The sequence below is a fragment of the Embiotoca jacksoni genome, unplaced genomic scaffold (genome assembly GCF_022577435.1).
Source record: "Embiotoca jacksoni isolate LCO1_2020_lvr unplaced genomic scaffold, fEmbJac1.0.p SCAF_4, whole genome shotgun sequence".
NCBI lineage: Eukaryota > Metazoa > Chordata > Actinopteri > Embiotocidae > Embiotoca > Embiotoca jacksoni.
This window is the reverse complement of record NW_027185392.1, coordinates 375,809-396,670: the sequence shown is the minus strand read 5'-3', so window position 1 is coordinate 396,670 and position 20,862 is coordinate 375,809. Positions and strand designations below refer to the sequence as shown.

General features: G+C 45.2%; 2 protein-coding genes and 1 long non-coding RNA gene across 13 annotated transcripts in view; 2 read left to right on the top strand and 1 right to left on the bottom strand.

Moving 5' to 3' along the window:
* Positions 1-4,011, top strand: part of rims1b (regulating synaptic membrane exocytosis 1b) — a 72,958-nt gene extending 68,947 nt beyond the window's left edge. For all 10 annotated transcript variants that reach the window (XM_069167881.1, XM_069167883.1, XM_069167882.1 and 7 more), the window contains 3 exons: positions 406-507; positions 779-918; positions 1,004-4,011. In XM_069167881.1, the coding sequence (XP_069023982.1) occupies positions 406-507; positions 779-918; positions 1,004-1,222 (461 nt within the window). In that variant the 3' untranslated portion in view covers positions 1,223-4,011. The remainder of the gene's footprint in view (positions 1-405; positions 508-778; positions 919-1,003) is intronic.
* Positions 4,012-4,341: 330 nt separating this feature from the next.
* Positions 4,342-10,505, bottom strand: LOC138209358 (uncharacterized). Its single transcript, XR_011179153.1, has 3 exons — positions 10,243-10,505; positions 8,036-8,256; positions 4,342-4,689 (listed from the first exon to the last, which is right to left on the bottom strand). It is a non-coding gene; the product is annotated as an uncharacterized lncRNA (long non-coding RNA).
* The window catches only part of LOC138209355 (potassium voltage-gated channel subfamily KQT member 5-like), a 108,955-nt gene continuing 96,694 nt past the window's right edge, over positions 8,602-20,862 (top strand). Inside the window, exon 1 of one of the 2 annotated variants that reach the window (XM_069167892.1) lies at positions 8,602-9,905. In XM_069167892.1, coding sequence (XP_069023993.1) covers positions 9,565-9,905 — 341 coding nt within the window. In that variant the 5' untranslated portion in view covers positions 8,602-9,564. The remainder of the gene's footprint in view (positions 9,906-20,862) is intronic. The other variant, XM_069167894.1, reaches the window with a different exon arrangement.

The following is a 20,862-nucleotide window of genomic DNA, read 5'->3' as shown; positions in this document are numbered from 1 at the left end:
TTCCTTTTTAAAAAAAATTTGTTTTGTTATATTTTGGATTTGGTTTTTTTTAACCTTTTTAGTTTGATTATATCCTTTATTGTAAGGTATTTTCGTTTATTATTTTTTTGATGATGACAATTGATTATTGATTATTAGTTTCTGTTTGAAGTAAAGACTTTCTTACCTACACATTTCTTTCATGGAATCACAGAAGCACAATTATCATTATCGCTAACTTCCATTAGCTCTTCTGTGTTTTCTTCTGCCGTCTTAAAACCTGCGTTACCGAACAAACACTGATCCAAGATGGCTGTCGGACCTGAGAGCTCACAGCACCTTTCAAGCCCGTTTCACCCGTCGTCTCAGCACCATCGATCTCTTCCTGTTGCGTCCAACCAATCGTCTTTTTTCCCTGTTACCTAGGCGACATCCAGATCGGTATGATGGATAAGAAGGGTCAGCTGGAGGTGGAGGTCATCAGAGCTCGAGGACTCGTACAAAAGCCCGGATCCAAATCTCTCCCCGGTAAGAACCCGACCCGCCTCGAGACACCAAAGAGCAACCGACACACACTCTACATCAGCCGTAACCCATCACACACACACACACACACACACACACACACACACACACACACACACACACACACACACACACACACACACACACACACACACACTCCTTCCCCTCCTCATGAAGACAGAACCACAGATCTGATCTAGATTATATTGCCGAGGTGCTCCGTCGCCCGCTAATGGCTTTTATTTTGTCTTTATTGTTTTGCCTCCGCCTTCAGCTCCATATGTCAAAGTCTATCTGCTGAATAATGGAGCGTACGTAGCCAAAAAGAAAACCAAGATTGCACGGAAAACACTTGACCCACTGTACCAGCAAGCACTGCTATTCGAGGAGAGCCCGCAGGGGAAAGTCTTACAGGTGAGCCGGAGATAGATGTGTCTTCATCACAAAGTTAAATGGGTTTTTAAATAGAGCTGTGTAACGTGTAATGGTTTCCCTCCAGGTGATTGTATGGGGAGACTACGGCCGCATGGACCACAAAAGCTTCATGGGAGTTGCACAAATCCTAATGGAGGAGCTGGACTTATCAAGCACAGTCATCGGTTGGTACAAGTTGTTCCCGCCGTCCTCCTTGGTGGACCCGACACTCGCCTCCCTGACGCGGCGAGCTTCTCAGTCGTCCCTCGACAGCTCGTCCGGACCTCCCGGGGTCCGATCCTAGTGGACCAACCCGCTCTACACGGAGAAAAGAAATTAAAAAAAAAAAAAGAAATTGTAACTTACTGTGGAGAGAAACACGACAAAAAAAAAAAAAAGTCGGAAAACGCAGAACAACGAACAATCAGAAGCAGACACGACGAGAAAGCTTTGTTGAGATCTGACAATCACTCCTGCCGCGGTTACTGTTGTCTGTCGTAGGGAGCGTCACATTTTCATATCCATTCGAAGAGAAATCGCATATTTTTTTTTTTTTCTCTGTGTATGACGAAGAAGAAGAAGCAGCGCTGTCGACGGGCGGCGGCGGCGGCGGCTCTCCGGTACGACGACCGTCGGAGAATCCAAAACGAAGCAGGGTGGTTTTTAACTGAATCAACAAATAGCAAAGAAATGTACGTAAGCATCGGAATGTATGGACTCGAGACAGAGGTAATCACCCTCCACGCCTGCAGGGGGCGCAGTCCTCTTCTGCAGCGCCCCCCCCCCCCAACAGACTGCCAGCGCTCCTGTCCACCCCCCTCCTCCTCCTCCTCCTCCCCAGGCAGGGCGCTCCCGTGTGGGTATTCAGTCTGGAAGCACAGGGCCTTCTTCTGGTGCCTCGACCTTGGAGCCGGCATCACTGGTCCCTCTCTCTGTCGGAAGATTCCTCTTTTCAATATGTTTACCGTGGCTCGCTCCGAAGCCGCACCGTTTTAGCGTGTTTTTTTTTTGCTTTTTGTCGTTTCATTTCTTTCCTTCTCTTTGTTTTACTACCTGGCACAAAAAAAAATGTTTTTACAGTGCGTAAAATGCTCATGGTGATGTTGTCCGTCTGGTGTGTGCATGGAGAGAAAAAAAAACAAAAACACGAGAGATATAAAAAAAAAAAAAAGGATGTGAAAATTATTAAATGTCTGCAAGTGTTATGCAGTGGGGAGGAGGGAAAGAGGGGTGGGGGGGGTGGGGGGGGGGGGACTGGTGATGATGACACACCTTAGATTTTTACACTCGACAGTGAGATTAGCGTTGTTTTCCTCATTCCACCGCTGGCCGACGTGCAGGCCAGTCGTCTTTGTATAGATGTATATTAGGCCTCCCAGGAGGTTGACCAATAAATAAAATTTATGTCACTTTGAAAATCTCACAAGGGTACAACGTCAATGTGAAGAAAAAGAAAAAAAAAAGTAAATGTTTGTCCGCGCGAGATGGGGCCGTCTAATTTTTCCACACGTTTTTAGGGGAGTACGTCCCCTCACCCCCAGCACGTTTAAGGTTTTTATCCGACCCTGAGTTCGATATTTTTTTTTTTTTTTAACTTTAAACACAAGCACAAGAGCTTGATTTTTTTACAACAAAAAGTTTAACTTTTTGAGAGAAAAAAAAACAAAAACAACAACACGTAGTTTTGAAAAAAAAAAAAAGGAAAAAAAAAAGCAACAATCATGTCACTGGTTCCTTTCATTTCTTTGTCTCAACATCCGGAGACGGACGAGAGGAAGAGTTCGCTCATGGTTCCTCCCCACCCCCCCCACCCCCGTCCCCACTTTCTGCATCTCTGTGAATGTGAAAGTAAAACCAATCAGACTGATCTGTCGGGACATCCCCAACACCAACGCTCCATCCTCCGTTTGGCCCCGCAGGCTCCTCCCACTGAGGGAAAGAGGGGCGGGGCCAGCATGACTTTTTGGAACCCGTTCCAAGCTGCATGCACATTTTTTTTTGTAAAACGAAACAGATACAGAAAAAAATAAAATAAAAAAGATACTGAACTAGATAACGTGTGTTAGTTCCACATACTGTAGGGCCGCTTGTATGTTGCATGCAGTTGTACAGTTTGCTCGTACTTGAATATTAAAGAGATAAAACCAAGAAACCGAAGCCATTCCCATTACGCAAAAGACATTTGAATCAACTGCAGTCTAAGTCCACGTCCCTCAGTCCGGTGCTGAATGTCTCTCGTACCGAATCCCAGAGATTACGTTGATGTCTTTTTCCCCTCGACCCTCCGGAAGATGTACTGTAATGAGCAGACCTCGCAGCCCCCCCGCCCCCCCCCCCCCATCCTCCCACCTCTTACTGTTACTCCACATCATAGTATACCTCCAAAGGGGGACCGAGGTGATGTATGAATAAATAATGTACAAATCAGATCTGTAGAAATATGAATTATGTTTCAACATAATGATTTCAGATATACTAACACGTGAGCTGTTAGGTCATACGAAGAGACGAACAAATGCACAGAGAAGTCGAACACTGTAAATACTCGAAACAGCCATTCGCTGGGTTTTCATTGGGCGGAGTGATGATTGCAGAAAAAAAAGGGGGCCAAGTCATGTAATGAGGAGCGATTCGGTGCCGTTCGTCATTCGGGACCACGGCGGTGACGGACCACAAACGCACTTCGTACCACTGCTCCTTAAAAAAAAAAAAGAAGAAAGTCGGGACACTTCAGTGTGCTTCAAACCCAACGTCTCTGACCCACCGGGCCATGTTCAGTACCACCTCAGAGGAGTTTTTCTTTTCATCGTCCGGTGAAACTGGGTTTTTTTTCCTTTTCCCTTTTTCTTTTTCTTCTTTTTGTTTTTTTTCTTTGTCAGTATTAACAGGAAAAAAAAAAAATCGCTGATTGTTTACAACTTCTGTGTTCCACTGAAACAACAAGAAAATTAGAAAAGAGTAAAGCATTCACTGCAACATTTCTTGTTTGTATAACAGATGTGGCTCAAATGATGTGTATGTTTTATATATATAAAAAAAGAAAAAGTTCATTTTTATTATTTACAAATAAAAAAAAGAATGTGTGGAAAAAAAATGTAATATCTCCTTCAAGTCTTTCTCATGGTTGTCTATTTTTTTATTATGATTTTTATTATTTTCTCAGCCTTTGACTTCGTGTCAAAAGTTCAAACTTATTTCAATCTAGCGTCTTCTGCCATGTTTGTGGGAAAGCTAATATTTTTCTTGGTCCCATAAATTTCCTCACTCACTTGTACGAAGAGCAGAACAGAATCATGTTAAATTGAGACGCATTTGAATGAAAGTCTGTATTTTGCTGGACGATAACCCATTTTAAAGACACCAGATATGCAGAAGATGGAAACACCTACATCCCAATTTCTGCTTATAAACCTTTGTCTCAACAACTTCAGACATTGCTGTTAGTTGAGATGATATTTACTTTGTAAAAATGTACCGTTTAGTCTCCTGTAAAAATGATACACATAAAAAAAAAACAACCATGATAAATCATAATATCATGAATATCAAGTACATTTTTAGATAACAAATTCTGTTTTATTACCTTTAGCAAACAGTTCAAACATTATTTTGCATGTATATTAAGGCAAACCTTGTTCCGTTTGAATGATGTTGCTTAAAAAAAAAAGAAGAAAGGAAACTGGACACTTGTTGCTCAAATTGGTCGCCATCTTGGCTCCGTAGCAGAAGGGGCGGGGCCACCAACCGAGCTCGCGGCAGAGGAAACTGCTGCTGTTGTGGAAGACACAGTACCAAACAAATAATGTAAGTTGCACTCATCCACTCAAAGCTTATGCTCTGTCAGTATATTAATCATGTCCGTGAAACAGAGGGCACGAAAACTCGTTCATTTTTTGTTGTTTTTGTTTTTAGTTTGAATGATCAGACTAAGCGTGGTGGTAAATTCAAAATGTTGCCGACGTCATTTCCGGTTGTGCCGCACCGAAGTTTGACTCTTGTTAAGAAATGAATGGTTTCTCTTTAATAAAGAGCCGGAGGGCTGGCCATAATTTTCAGAGCAAGTGCGATACGATGTACTTTATTTTTCTTGTGCTAGTGTTTGCTGCGTTCGATATAACCCTGGATTTTTAGATATCGCATAACAGTATTTATAAAACTTGATTCCTGTTGTTCTGGGTTTCTGTACCCTCATGGTTGAAATGCACTTATTGTAAGTCGCTTTGGATAAAAGCGTCAGCTAAATGAAATGTAATATAATGTAATAAAAAAAAAATACATTTGTGTGCCATTGAGGGAGATATTTAAATAACTTAAAAAAAAAAAAAAAAGTACTTAACACAATTTAAGTCAGTGTATCACAGGATTAGAGGCTACACCTGAAAATAGACAATACATTTCAACACTTATTGCACCAATGAGACTATATTTCATAACTCGAAAAAAAAAACTACAACTGTATACTAGCCTAAAAACTAAAATATTGCACAGCCAGTCGATATATAGTGCTGCATATTACATGGTATACATTCAATAGCTGAGGTATGCCTCATATTGCACCATCAAGGACTACACTTAAGGCAACATATTACACACAAACAATCCATCCCTTGTCCAACATACTAATTGCTGAAGGCATAAATGAGTTTTTGAAATGATTGAGTCTGTATTTTGGTGCTGTGAATCGTCTGCTCGATGGTAGAAGCTCGTCCTCGAAGTGGAGAATGTGGGGTGGATCAGATAAAAGTCTCCTGTTAACATGGACTGTTCGTACATGAGCACCACAAAGTACATTTCTTTGTTTCTTCACAAAAGCTGCCGTGTCAAGTGAAGTACAAACCTATATACCTCTGAGCTGTCAAAAATCTCCCTCTCTCCTTGTGGGATGTTCCCAGTTTGACAGGCGTTCAGGTGTATTCTCCCACTCCGAGACAACTTGCTCGTGAACGCACCATGAGATGAGAGCCTGTTCCACAGACTGAATATAAACGTGGACGTTGCTTCCGGGTCTGAAAAATGAGGCCGATGCGAAAGTGACTTCAGCTGCGATACCACAGAGTGCCACTAGAGGTTTGGCTCCAAAAAAGCCTGCGGCTCCATAGACTCCCATTCAACTCTCTCCTGGGGTGCAGTCAGGTTACGGCTATCGGTGGGCGGGAGGTAGTATCCCAATCGGATCAGTCAGATCCTCTCCTCGCTCCTCCCCCGGCTCGTCCAAATATGGTCACTTCCTGATCCGAACCGCTCCGAACTAAAATCTGAACTCCAGGCTTCACAGCGGCCGTTCCCAAACCGACGGGTGCCGTCACTGTTTGGTTGCCGCTTGGCCTGTCTGTGCCCCCCGTCTGAGGTGCTGCCTCTAAGTATAATTTTCAATCCTCCTCTCTCTACGTGTAATCTCCGCAAAGGAAAAACGTGACGGGGCAGAAGAGACTCTACAGAAAGCAGAGGTCAACCTGTGGCGAGAAGTTTGATTTTACAGTATTTGCGGATAAAAAGCAACATAACGAGCTCCACAACTCCTCTGCTGCCACTGTGCATCCAACCCGAGAGGAAGTGGAAGCGCCGCGGCCTCTTGCGTGACCTCACATACGATGCAGTGCAGCAGAAGGCTTTTGAGAGATTTATGTCCCACATCCTCTCGTTAAATAAGCACGGGGCCCCCCGAAACAACATCTGCAGGCAATCTTGACTGACCCTCCCAGCACCCTCGCCCATGCCAGCCCCCCTCCCTCCTCCCCCCCCCCCCCAACCCACCCTCTGAGGCCCCCCATCACCCCCTCCGGTTCTCTCCTATGCTGCAGCATGGGGGAGGGAGGAGGGGGGAGGAGGGGAGGGGAGGGGTGGGAGGCCCCAACCTCGGCGCACAAAACACGGATGCGGACCATCGTGGAAAAGAGGAGCGCGGATCGTACACGTCAGAGGCCACGATGAAGTCTCCACGCTGCTCCCAGGGAGAAAGATTAATCTTATCTAATCAGGTCAAAGGACATCGGAGAAACCGTGCCTGGAAGTGGAGCAGGACAAAAGTAAACTTTTTTTTAAATATTATTAATATGATATTCCCAAACTTTACATAAACATGAAACTCCATGAGAAAAAAAAACCCCAAAAAAACCAGCATGTGATGTGAGTTCTGACCTAAAAGAGCATTTTTCTCTCCAGGAGGGTTCAACACGACGCTGAGTGTTTTCACTCCAATGTGATGGAGATCTCTGACTCGCTGAAACAGGAAACCGTCTCGTCGGTGTGACGAGATGACACGACGCCTCTGCAGCTTTGAAGCGAACGAGCGAGCTTTCCTCGAAGAGGCACAGGGGTCAAGTCAGTTTCACCTCGGCGTGTTTATTAAGAGTGCAGTGTAACACCTTAGAAAATAAAAGCCTTCAGTTTTTTTTTTTTTTTTTTGCAGTTAAATGCAAAACTTAACAACAACGTAAAAAAAAAAAAAAAAGCTGTACAATGTAAAGCCATCCACAGTCTGCTTGCTTGTGTGGTTAGTGTAGTTCTCACACACATGAGTGACGTTGTGGCTTCAATTCTCTCAAATGTGGTTAAAGCTTTATTTGAACTGCCAGGTGTACAGTGACCACTTTGCATGCTGACTCTGCACTTTAAATACAACTGGCTGTCAGGATCATCAGCGCAGGGACACAAATAACTAGTTTTTTTTCATGTTCAACATGACATATCCTTAATGCGATAAAAAAAAAAGCAGGATAAGATTCACGTGCTTTATAATATTCATAAACTATTTTATTAATTGAATGCATTTTTGTGTGCAATTCTTTTTAATTGAATTTTAAAAAAACAGCAATTTCTTCAATTTAATTAAATCTTTTTTGCAATTTAACTTTTTTTTTACAATTTAAATGGAATTTCTTTTGAATTACGTTTTTTTTTATTGCAATTTAAGTTGAAAACAATTCTTAGAATAAAATAAAATGATTTATTAAAATCAAAAAATATTTGAACCCGATTCCTAATCAATCCAGACATGTTTTCATGTCTTCACTGTAATTTAAACTACAGATCTTCGAGTTTAAACTATGTTTGTCTCCACAGCACGAATTTCAAATGAGAGGGGCCTCATTTAAAAATGCAAGATGAGTAAAATCACCCAAATCATCAGCAGCTGCAGGTGTGTCGTCCTGTCCGAGTCACGAAGCACCGAGCAGTGAAAGGAGATGAGGAGGAGCTGTTGCCCCAGCAGATGGCGTAGTTTTGTAGGAGGAAAGGAAAGTGTTGAAGCTCTGCAGGTAGAAGCAGCTCCTGCAGACTCCCACTTTCCCTGGATTACACCCACTTCCGTGCTCCCTGACACGCAACAGTCCTCATCCTCTTAAATAAGGAAAAAGAAAGAGAGCATGAAATCAGTCCGTTTTATTTAAAAAAAAAAATTTGACCAAAGTGCTGCAAAAATAAACCGAATTAAACCCATCAGATCGACTTGAAACATTACAGATTAAAGAAATAAAACAAAAAAACAAATAAATTATGGAGCCAAAACGACACGTGAGGATAATGCGGATCACGATGGAGCACCTGTAGGAGAATAGAGGTGAAGAAGTGCACGCAGCAGGTATAACTGCCGTCACCTGCTTCTTTCCCTTCAGCTGCAGTGACGCAAAGAAAACAGCGGGCTGTCTTCAGTCTGACTTTACCGTGAACATGCAGTCGTATATCATAATCAGAGCTCAGTTTAATATTATATTAGTGCGGCATCAGAAGGCGCGTGACAGGAAATAAAAAAAAAAGTTTCACCGGAGAAATGAAGGTCCCTCGTGCCACGTGGTTGCAGTGACAGCAGCTGACAGACCGAGATGCCACTTACAGGGCTTTTCTTATGCAAATGTAGTCCGATCAACAACATCGGACACACAACACGCAGGACTCTTGAGTTAAAAAGTCCTTTTTTTTTGGTTCCGCCGTGATATTTTCTGCAGATGTGCAGCGAGCCGTCCTCTGCGGTTCATTTTCCAGCTCACCGAGTGGAAAATTCATCAGAACCCGTGTCACCTGATAGGCTTTTCTAAAAAAAAAAAAAAAAAAAAAAAAAAATACGTGGTTTAATTTTGGAACTTTCTCGGCAAATTAAATTACACGAGGAGCGACGGCGGCTCGTTTGCGTCTCGGCTGCTCGTGAGCGCGCGCGCGGCCGGCGTCCCTCTCCGACTGGGATGTGGAGGGAGAACCGGGGAACAAGGGGAGAGCCGCCGGGCACGGGCGGCGTTGATGTACATCTTGCTGTGGACGCGCAACAGGCGGTAAAAGCGCCGTGGACGGAGAGGGTATGCGTCCCCGCGCTCCTCACGGACACGCACTGCTTCTGTAAGTTTTGTTATTTTAGTCGGACCGGGCAGCCCCCCGCCCCCCTCCCTCCGCGCGCAGGACCAGACACCGTGGATACCTTTACGCGCGGTGGCGGTTGAGTAAATGGGAAGAGGTTGATGCAAGAGGAAAGAGGGCGGTCAGACTGTGACGGCGGACCCGCGCGCCCCGCGCTGCTTTCACTCCCAACTCTGTTAGACTGCGTCTCGCACGTGCGATTTTATTGTTCGTCCAGGGCAGGACCCCCCCCCCAACCCGGTAGCCAACACGCATGCTTGAAGAGACCTCCGCGCACTTGACGCCCGCTCTGGTGATGCCATGCCCCGGAACCACAGCGGAGACGAAGGCGGCACGGGGCTCTGGATGAGGACGTCGCCGGGCCACCGAAACGAAGGCTACGGCTTAAAGGATGTGGAGTCCGGACGGAGGATGATGAACAACGCCGGAGACGGTTTGCTGTCCACCTCCAGCGCCGCAGGTGCTGCCGGGTCGGACAGCCTGCGGGGGAAGCAGGGAGCCCGGCTCAGCCTGCTGGGGAAGCCGCTCATATACAGCGCGCAGAGCGGCCGGAGGAACGTGCGCTACCGGCGCCTGCAGAACTACCTGTACAACGTGCTGGAGAGACCGCGAGCCTGGGCGTTCATCTACCACGCGTTCGTGTAAGTTCCCCTCGCGATTTGCTTGATGCGAAGTTGCACACCTGTTGATGCTCACTGTAGAAACGTACTTTTTTTTTTTTTTTAAACGTTCACACATCACTTCGTCACTTTTTTTTTTTTTTTGCGTACGACGGCTGATGTGATAAAAACAGGCTTCTCTTCAATAACACACGAGCAGCTCCTCACCAGAGTCGGTTTCACAGCTCCAACAGAGAAAAACAAAATCCCTGTGCTGTGACAATCCACCCAGAAATCAGCAGGTTTCTCACACCAAGAGAAGCTCACACGCAAACTCGGTGGAGGCTTTAACACACTCAAGATTTCACTAAAATCTTACTTTGTAAGTAGTAAACGTCAAAGAGCAGTGCCTTTTCATCGACTTCTGCATTTCTCAGGGCCCTCGGTGTCATTTTGCGCTGTTAAAAACAGCTCAGAGGTCAGTTTGGCCGCGGAAGGTCAAGGATCGGGAACATCTCTGTCCGTCCGTCCTCTCCGGCACAGCTGCGTTTGATTTCCCGCGTGCATGCCTGTCTCTCCTTGTTGTTGTTGTGGGATCTGAACCGTTTCTGAGAGGAAGGAAGTCGAGACACATGCTGACTGTAGAGCACCATCTTTTTTTTTTTCTTCTTCTTCTTCTTCTTTTTTTTTTTTTTTTTTTTTTTTTTTTGGTGTGTGGGTGGGTGTCTGTCTGTGCACCAGAGGGGAGGCGTTAAAACAGAGAGGAGGGAAGCTGTGCGAGCTCGAGCAGCTCGTGAAGTTGATCACTTTTGATTTTTAAAGCATCCTCGAAGAGCAGCTATTTCAGATTGAGTTTCAGGTGTTGCCGGACGAGGCCGACGCCGAGTGCACCGGGGTCTCTGCTCTCATCTCTTAAATGTGATGTTTAGCGAAGTCACTTTTTCTTTTTTTTTTTTCTTTCAGAAATTACAGTAACTTGACTGTTAAAACTTCCTGCTTTTTACAGAAAATTTCAGAATAAAGGTACGGTCCCATCAGAAATCAGAAAGTGAAATGCGTGTTGCTGTTACATCCCTTTATGATGGGAGGTAGCGATTGGAAATAATCAGTAACCGTGGGATTATGTAAGGAATTCAATACTTTGCATTTACAATAAAACACCATATCCATTGAATTTAGAGTTAAAAGCTGGAATTAAACTCAAACTTGAAGTAATTGTTAAAGTTCAGACGTCCTATCGGATGCTGATCTGTCTTCAAATACGGTTAGAAAAACATGGTTCATTTATTCGCAAACAAAACACCAAATTAAATATTTCAATACGTTACAGACGTCTCATTGAGCGATGACCTTTGTCGGATGTCGGGCGTCCGTGTTTGTTTTGATTTGTGACCTCAAAGATCAGCTCTGTCAAAGTTCACCAAAGACGGGTTTATGAGCCCAGGCAAGGGATTCCAGTTGATTTTCAACACAAAATCTTGGGCCATTTTAAACGTTTCGAAGGCCTCAGCTCCGACACGTCCTTCCATTCAGATTCTATGTTTTACATTTGTACAACTGAAAAGCCTGAATCGAGTTATTTGCTTTGACTGAATTGGAGCATCTGCTATTTCGAGTCATTCAGAGTTTGTTTTACGTCCCAGATTTCCGACTGCTGTGCGTCGTGGGCGACATTTCCTTCTCTAAATCTGAAGTAACTTGAATTAAAACAAAATGTAAAAAAAAAAAAAAAAGGAATATTAATGTAAATTCCGGTGTCCTTACGCTGTTCGCGACAATTTATAGTCTCGTCCATCTGCGAAAGAGTTTGAGTCCTCGGGTTCGGCCTCGGTTCTTTGAGCGGTCCAGCTCTGCGGTGACCTCCATGGTTTCCGTTTATTGGGTCCATAACTCAGAGAGAGATACACCAGTGGGTCTCCTTTGGCTGTTGATCGGAAAGGTTGATTTAAAAAAAAAAAAAAAAGAAGAAGAAGTATAATTTCCATATCTTATGAAAGTGTTGACTCACGCGTGCCCGAAGGGATCTTCGGACTCGGTCCTGAACATTTGGAACGCACGGTTGGCTGGCTGGAAGTTGGTGAATGATTTTCTTTCATTCTCGGAGCTTGGAGTGGAGATGTGTGTGTGTGTGTGTGTGTGTGTGTGTGTGTGTGTGTGTGTGTGTGTGTGTGTGTGATGAATGTAGCCACGATGGTTAGTGGCCCTTAAAGTTGCACCGGTCTGCTGATATGACGATTGTTGCAGCTGAGCGCCTTTGTCATCCGTCTTCATCTGTGAAATAAGAAGATTGTGATTCACACTTCCTGCTGTTGGAGATATCCGGGCCGAGACGGGAGTCCCGACGCTACCGTAACTGTGATGGCTGAGCTGGACGGGCTCCAGTGAGCCAGCCGGGGCCGAAGTCGGACGGCCTTGGCCGACGTGTTGCTGAGGCCGAACCGGACCGAGCAAAATCACTTTTATTCGCGTTTGCTTGTGTTGAGTCGCTGCTACTTAACTCTTGCTCTGTCTGGCAACGCGCACAAACTAACTCCGCTACCTGTTTTTAGTTTGGTACCTTGTCACCTTTTTCATTGCTCAAGGTTTTGCAGGTCCGACAAAAGACGTAACAAACCGAAATGAAATGAAATTGGAAGGAGTGGCCGTGCAAAGTGGGACTGCGCGATTCTGAATAAAACGAGTCAAGATTTTCGTGCTTGGAATTGAGATCGCGATCTTCCCACGCGATTTGTTTCTCATAAACGTTTACTGCACTCGTTTAACTGCTGCAGAAGACATTAGACCGGGCGCATCAACGAGGGGACGAGCGTTTCGAGCAAAAAATGGAATTCGAAAGTTGCTCGGAACTTATCGACTGTTTGGGTTTTAGGTGCATTACCGCCACCTTGTGACAGGAGTAGCACATTACAATCAGGCGCTGGTAAAAACAGCGGAAATAAGGAATGCAATAGTCGCATATGCTAATCGTTTAAAAAAAATAATATTTTAATGACAATTCAAATATTCAAAAATCATGACTCATCAGAAACATCAACATTGAACAACAGAAAGAAAACGCTCTTGCTTTTTTTTTTTTTTTTTTTTTTTAGCTTATACAGCACCTTTAATGAATCTAAATATAAAAACAATCAGTTTCAGTCTCTCTTTTCAAACACCGACTTTGAAGTGTTTCACTGAGCATTTTCTTTTCACCGATGTTTCTTGCTCGCTCTCGCTGGGTTTGTTTTTCACATGGCGAGGCTCCGCCTTCTCGTTTGTTGATGGAGAACGGAGGCGCGCTTGTTTTATTGCGGCAGATGTCCCGAATGAAAAGCAGTCGATTCGTTGTCATTTAAAAAGCGAGGTTGCACAGAGGCATGAACCCAGACTGGGATTTTGATACCCAGCAGGGCCGACCCAAATCCCTTCAGGGCCCAGGGCGAGATTTTATTTGAGGATCCCCGTCACAGATTCACCATCCAGTCATTTGGTGAAACAGGAAACAATGTGTTTTTTAAAAACCTATTGTGTAACTAATATGCAGAGAAAAGCCTTGTGGGTCGGGGCGGTGCCTTTTTCGTGGTTGCCTCATTCATCTTTGAAAAATGCTGTTCCCGATGCTCGCATTAGACGAAACATTGTCTCTGATATTCAACACCAGAAAGTTCCTGAGGCCAGGTTGTATGAAAGCAGCTCTATGCGACAGTAAATGAAAACGATTTACATATTTTATCATGAAACTTTAAATGGTGTGTTGTTATTTATTGTGTTTTTCAAGAGGCGTGATTATCGTGATCGTGTTAAAGTAATTTCGATAAACTGCACTTCTGTACTTTCTGAAAAAAACGACACATTATTCCCCGACAGCAGCTTTAATAAATGTTTTTGTGGCTTTTCATACATTACAGCGAAGATGTTTTTCCTCTTCACTCCTCTTGCTTTTATAAGCAGGAGAAGAATAATTGGAGTAAAAACCTGTGATTTTCTTTACTGAATGGTTCAGTAAAAGTTTCTAAAGGGTAAAATCAAGACTCCCACATTAGGGATTTTTGTTTCAATCAAAAATACAATTAGCAAATTGATCGGAACTATTAGTCGACTATTTCCCATATACGTAAAGACATTTATACACTTCTCTGTTTAATAACAACCTGTAGCCAGAGGACGATTAGCTTAGCACACCACTAGATGCCACTAAATTCTCCACACAGTTTTTTTTTTTTTTTTTAAAGCGGTGATGCTTATAAAGATCGAATGTCGCTGCTTTCGCATTTTAGGCTCCGCCCCAAACTCCACACCGACATTAGCGACTCCCTGTGAACATTTAGCTGCTCAACATTCGTGGTGCTTCATTTTTTTTTGAATCTCATTTTCGGCCTCCGCCTCCTCTGCTCTACGTTTACAGTCACCAGAAACACCAACGTGTTCACCTGACGGACGGAGCTTCGGTAACGCTGGCTGAGTTTAAAACCAGGAGGGCATCTATTGAGTCCAGAGCTTTCTCAGCCCGAACGTTTTATCTTTGTGCTTTTATGTTTCACTGTTGGAACTTTGGGTTTTATCTCGCCGTTCCTGACATCGTTTTATTCTTTTGTGCTCTTATGTTTCGCATTTGAAACTTTGTGTTGCTGCTAATCTCCTCCCCCCTAAAGGAGATCTTTTGATCTCTGTGGAACAAACCTGCTTGAATAAAGGCTAAATAAATAAACATGTAACTGTTTGAGTTTGCCACAACTTTATAAGGTGATAATTTATTACCAGAATAAATGTAGCTGTAGATAACGTCGTCCTACCTCGATTTTCAGAAGAAATATGTTAGAGTTTTGTTTAAAGCTTCAGAGAACATCATATTGCGGCGTATTATTCACGTGCATGTTCTGAATAAGTCACGGTTTCGGCACGAAATAGAGATACGAGGCACCATCCTCTTTTAGACCTTCGCTTCGCCAGCTCCTCGTCGACTGCATCTCCTCAATCAGCTGATCGAAGTCTCGTTTATGTGGTGAAAAATGCGGCGTCTCTCACGTCCTCGGCGAGTTTGTTGCTAACTTCGCCTCCCCGCGCCGCTCTGATTAACTGGCAGGAGTTCAATTTCATCATCCGCTGCTTCCAGGAGGTATTAATCGTGAAAAAAATAAAAAAAAAATAAACCAAACCCTGCTCTGTTTCCTTATCTGCCCCGATGCCCTGTCTGAGCCGACGCATTAGGAACGGGTCAGAGGAGCAAATAGGCTTACGAGCCCGCCCTCGCGGCAGCCAGTCGTCCTCCGTGTGACGAGCCCACGCGGCGCATCCTCCCTGCCTCCGATGCTCCCGGTCGCATTTCACCTTGAACCGCGTGCCGCTCCGTAACACCCCCCCCCCCCCCCCCCCGGGGGGCGAAATTCTTTTTTTTGGACTTTTTTTAGGCGCTCTAATTAATCGATTTTTTTTTTTTTTTTTTTTTTTCAAAATAAAAGCCACCGGAGATCCTGCGACGTTTAGCGTTCGCGCACTGATTGGGCGAAACTAAAAAAAAGCGAAAACGTCTTTTTTCTCGCACGAAGCCCGTGATTCTTGCTGCTGCTGCACTTTTCTGGTCTACTGCGCGGCTGCTTGCACGCGTGTATTATTTTTTTTTTTTTATCCGCCGCCTATGTGTGACAGCAACAGCACTGAGCCAGTCTTTGTGTGTCGGGCCCGGGGTCCCGGCCGGCCCTCCTCCTCCTCCTCCTCCTCCTCCTCCTCCACACACACACACACACACACACACGCGCACGCGCACACACAGTGCTGCCATTCATCTCACCTCTGGATTAACAGGCTCTTATCCTCGCAAGTATGTTCGGGTGCAGGAAAATGTGGGGGAAAGGGATACAGCGCTCCTTCACCTCGGGTTTCTGAGGAGGGAGGTGACGTGAACTCGCTGCTCTCACTTGTTAAATGTCTATCAGTCGCTTTATTGTTAGGAACACTCGGATTTATAGGATGCTGGCTCATCCTGAAAGCCGCGTTTGATGCCCGCGCGTCGAAGCCAGCAGACTGCAATAAAATGTTTAGTAGACATCTGAATGGCTAATCAGACGCTGCTCTAAATCCCACTGCTGTTACGTATTACGCTTCGAGCCGTCGGCTGCAGTCGAGCCTTTTAAGATCGCGTCGCTCCGAAGGATCTGTTTTCGTCCGCACGCCCCCGGCTCGCCGTCATCTGCTTCGAGAGGGCTCGCGTCGTCCGCCGCGGAAGCCGGCTCTGCGTGAGCGTCGTCGGACGGACGCCGGCCCCTTTTCGCGTTCTCCGCAGCGGATCGGGACCGCACGTCTGAACCCCTGGCGACGTGCCGGGTGCGGCGTTTTTTTTGCGCCGCGCTCGGCGGAAAGAAGCGTCTGACAAACGGCGGGGAGCGACCGGCCCGTTCGCTTCGGAAGAAACGGTGCCGGTTTGATCGGCGCCGTGAGCTTCGGAAGCGGAGCCGTGACGGCTTCATCCGGGCGGACGACGCAGGAGACGTGTCACGGTGGTTCACGCTGGAAATCTGAAAAGTCTGACTCACGTGTGGAAGGACGGTGAATGTGTGCTTTCAATGGTAGTTTGTGGAGTTAAGAGTGTGATATTCGGTCTTTGCCGTGAACAGCGGTGTAACGGTGACCAAAATTAACAGTTCGATACGCTCTTTTTAATCGAGAGAAAAAAAGAAGCCGAACTTTAGTTCAATGTTTTTTAACGACCCCGTTTCCCAAAGTTAAGACGCCGTGTAAAGTGTAAATAAAAACAGAATGTGGTGATTTGCAACTTGTATTTAATTGAAAATAAAACGAAGACAAAGACTGTTTTTGTTCACGTTATACACAGCGTCCCAACTGTTTTGGAAACCAGGCCGAAATTGGCCGGCGCCATCTTGCTAGTTTGGAGCAGGAAGTGACCATATTTGGACTCGATTTGGAAACCCGACGATACTACGTCCCGCCCACCGACAGCTGGAACCTGACGCACCGCAGGCCTGTCAATCAAACAGACACGCCCACAAAATGAGCTTTTTGAGGCTTATTTTCTAACTAATGACGTGATTATTTTTAGATGGACCGCGAGAAAACTAATAAGAAGGAGCGACTTTAGCTAACAACACCTGAGAAAACTTGTGAAATTTTTTTATTGACTTTGTATTTGATGAGAGAAGTTGAATGGGAGTCTATGGAGCCGGAGGCCTTTTGGAGCCGACCTCTAGTGGCTCTCGGTGGTATTGCAGCTTAAGGAACTTCTGCATCGGCTTTCATTTTTCAGACCTGGACGGAACGTCCACTTTTGTATACAATCTACAGTTGTACGTCGACGTGTCGACAGAAGGAAGCCGAGGGTTGAACCGCCAATATTAAAGAATATTGCGCAACCCGCTCTGCCATCTGAACCCACCACGTTACATTTCTCTAACGCAGGTTTCCCTGCGACCCGTTTGCGGTGCAGAATATTGCAGAAGCGCCGCTCGACGTATGCTGCAAGCGAAGATAAGGTTCAACCACCGCCGTCTCGTTTGTGTGAGCGGTGAGAATTTTTTTTGATGAACTCCTCGAACTGCTCTTCACTGGAGTTTTTAGCTTACTCAAACGGAGAGAAACGGCACATTTTCAGGGACTATTTTAAGATTAATGCACGTTTTATGTGGAAGTGAGTATTTACAGCGGCGGTGCGGTGTGTGCGTGCGTGTGCGTGTGCGTGTGCGCGCGTGCGTGTGGTCGACTCAGAGTAAGCAGGAAGGAGAGAGAACATGTCAGCCGGTGCGACAGTGTGGCTCATGTGTGTTTAATAGTTTCTGGACAACAATGGGAGCCGTGTGGTGCTGAAGATACATCACGCTTTCACTACAGAGGCGGCGGCTGTCGGCGGGATGAATTCAATGTTTGTTTTGGTCTTTTGCTGGGGTATGTCCACCGTAAGAAAAATATATACCGTAGATCATCACGAACCTTTCAGTCTTGCAGAGATGAATTTCTTCAGCTCCGACGATGTGTTTGCACAATGTTCTGTTTAGTCTTGCACAAATATTTCTGGTGCGTTACAGAAGTCTGAACTTTTTTTTTTTTTTTGCTTTATGTTCCTTCCTTGTTCATTTACTGACTTGAAATCATAGTTTTCTGTATTTATGTCCTCTATGTGGCAGTTCATGGATTGAAAATTTCACCTTGAGTCAAATATGGTAATAACTCCTTTTTAAAAGAAAATCTTAATCATTTTATGTCTTCATGGTACCGAAGATACAGATGGAGCCAGATTTGCAGTGTTGTTTGATGAACTACATGAGTGCACCTAATGGCACAGTAAAGTTGTGGCTCGTTTCTTAGGTTGTGTATTCGCTATGGAGGCTAGTTTACACGTAATAGTCGTCAATAATGTAGAATAAATATTTGAATTGCTTTTAAAAAAATCAAATCCGGCTATTTTCAACAGTTGTTTTTGATGAACCTTCTACAGTATTTATTTTCTAATTAATGACGGAATCATTTTCAGATGAACCGCCAGAAAACTAATAATAAGGAGTGACTTTAGCTAACAACACTGAAATAACTCGTGACATTTTTTTTTATTGACTTAGAATTTTATGAGAAGTTGAATGGGAGTCTATGGAGCCGCATGGCTCTAGTGGATCTCGATGGTATTGCAGCTTAAGACACTTTCTCATCGGCCTCATTTTTCAGACCCGGAAGCTACAAGCACTTTTATATACAGTCTTCATTACATTAAGGCCAACAGGGCTTTTAGACTCAAATCACAGCAAAGCGAACTGAATCTTTGAGCAACAGTCTGGTGACACAGTCAGGTTGAAACGCTCAATTTATTAGTTATTTATTTTTTCGCTTCAATCAAAATTGTCAATTTCAGGTGGCTTTGGTGTTGTCACAACCTGACTTACCTGTTTTATTTTTGTATTAGGAACGTCACAAAATTCAATTCAGAATCTATTCTGTAAAAAATTCCCTCTGAGGGATTAATAAAGTATCTATCTGTCTGTCCGTCCGTCCGTCCGTCCGTCCAACCAACCAACCAACCAACCAATCCCGCGTGTGCATGTAAATCACTGTGGCTGTTTGTCACCAATCAGAGGAGTCGTCCCGGCTGAAGGGGAATCGCCTGCCGCACGTCTCATGTTTCACATCGGCGTTTACCCAGAGGGAGTTCCCCTCAGAGATGGCCTTTCTGTAAACACAAAGACGAGGCCGCGGTGCAGGGGCACGCCTACACACATGCATTCTGGGTATTGTGCTTTTAACTAGGGGCAACATCATTTACCTAAACACAGCACCTGTTTGCCTCCTTTTTTTGTTGTGTGCGTGTGGTTTTTGTTGAAAGTCCGCTTCGCTTTAATGCCTCCCACAGCCGAGGTCGAGGACGCATCAGGAGTTTGAGTTCTAAATGAGACCAGTTTTACTTGAGCTTCCAGACACCTACACAGACAGATAGAGAAGAGAATCCCTCCGACAGACCGTGAACAGTGTCGGATCCTGGACAGGAAGTCCTGGCTGCAGCTGAGCCGCTGATCATTGGTGTTATTTTTCCTTTTTCTTCTTCTTCGCCTGGCCGTCCCGAGAGTCTCCCTCTCTGACGAGAAGCTTCTTTGCGGCTGATTGTGCCAGCCAGTCATTTTCACAGATTCAGGTCTGTGTGACAAGATGCTGCTTGACTCACCTTTTTTATCATCGGCTCAGTCCTTCCCTCCTCACCGCCTCTCCTCTCCTCTCCCTCACACACACACACATGCACACAGGACACAGCCAGCTTCCGAATGTATTTCCATGTAGGCAACCCCTCAAAGCGTCGGACAAATCCCTAAGTGAAAAGGGCAATTTTGAGCGCTTTTGTGTTGCCATAGCAACAGATGCTGCCTTTCTTGAGCTCAGTCAAAAAAAAAGAAAAAAAAAAGAAGAAAAGATGTCTTGGGTGGGTTTCAATAAGCAAACAAAATTGAACAAGCAAGCGTTTCCTCCTTCCTGCCCGCCTGCCTGCGTCGCGGTCACGCGCTGACGGCGAAGCCCACCGCCGAAACGCTATCCCCGCTGCGCTGCCATGGCCGGCAGTTAAGTCACAGCTGATACAAGCCGTGCCCCCCCCCTCCCCACCTCCCGCCCCAACCCTCCACCATGCTATATTTAGGCACGGATCCACTAGTTGGGTCTTCATGGGTCTGTGGGTCCGTTATGTGCCTGTGGGAAATAACGCAGCTAACCCTGAACGCCCCCCACTGCCTCGATCGCACAAGTAATTTACGACTCATCTTGTATTGATCAGGACAGGTTTTTAAAAAAAAAATTTTTTTTTATGGAGTTTCCTTCCTCTCCAGGAAGAAGGAGCGGACCCCGTGGCTGGATGTGGCCCTTTTCCATTTTATTTTACATTAAGCATATTTTGCAAAAGATGAAAATCAGTCGCGCGCATATTTAATTCAATTGTATTTATATAGCGCCAGATCACGACAGGTTATCTCACGGCAGTTGACACCGTCCTGACAACAGAACTTTACAGCATCGTGCAGACGAACCCAAGAGTTCAACAATTCCCACACGAGCCTTTTAAAGGCCCTTTAAAGGGAGAAAAACCTCCAAATTTTTATTGAAGTCACAACTTCACCAGATATTGCAGCAAACGTCAAAAAGAGCCAGAGTACTGGAACGCTTCAGGAAAGTGTTTTAAATATAGCAGCACCATGCCTCGTTGTAGTGTGACGTGGGTGGGCTTCGCACTACAGCAGTCATAATGATTGTGCGTGCGTGTGCGTGTGTGTTGGACAGCGGGCTGTCCTGTGCAAAGACAAAGGATTTACCTCTCTCCACATTTGCAGCCAGCCCAGGTCGAAGTACACACACACACACACACACACACACACACACACACACACACACACACACACCCTCCACCCCCCGGCGCTCTGCTTGGCACGAGCCTGGTAAAGCTGCATGGTAGTGGGTGACAGGCCAGAGGCCCTCTGACCTCCCTGTCTTACCCACAGGGGCAGCTGGGTAGCCCGCCTATCACCTCTTTCTCTGCTTGTGTAAT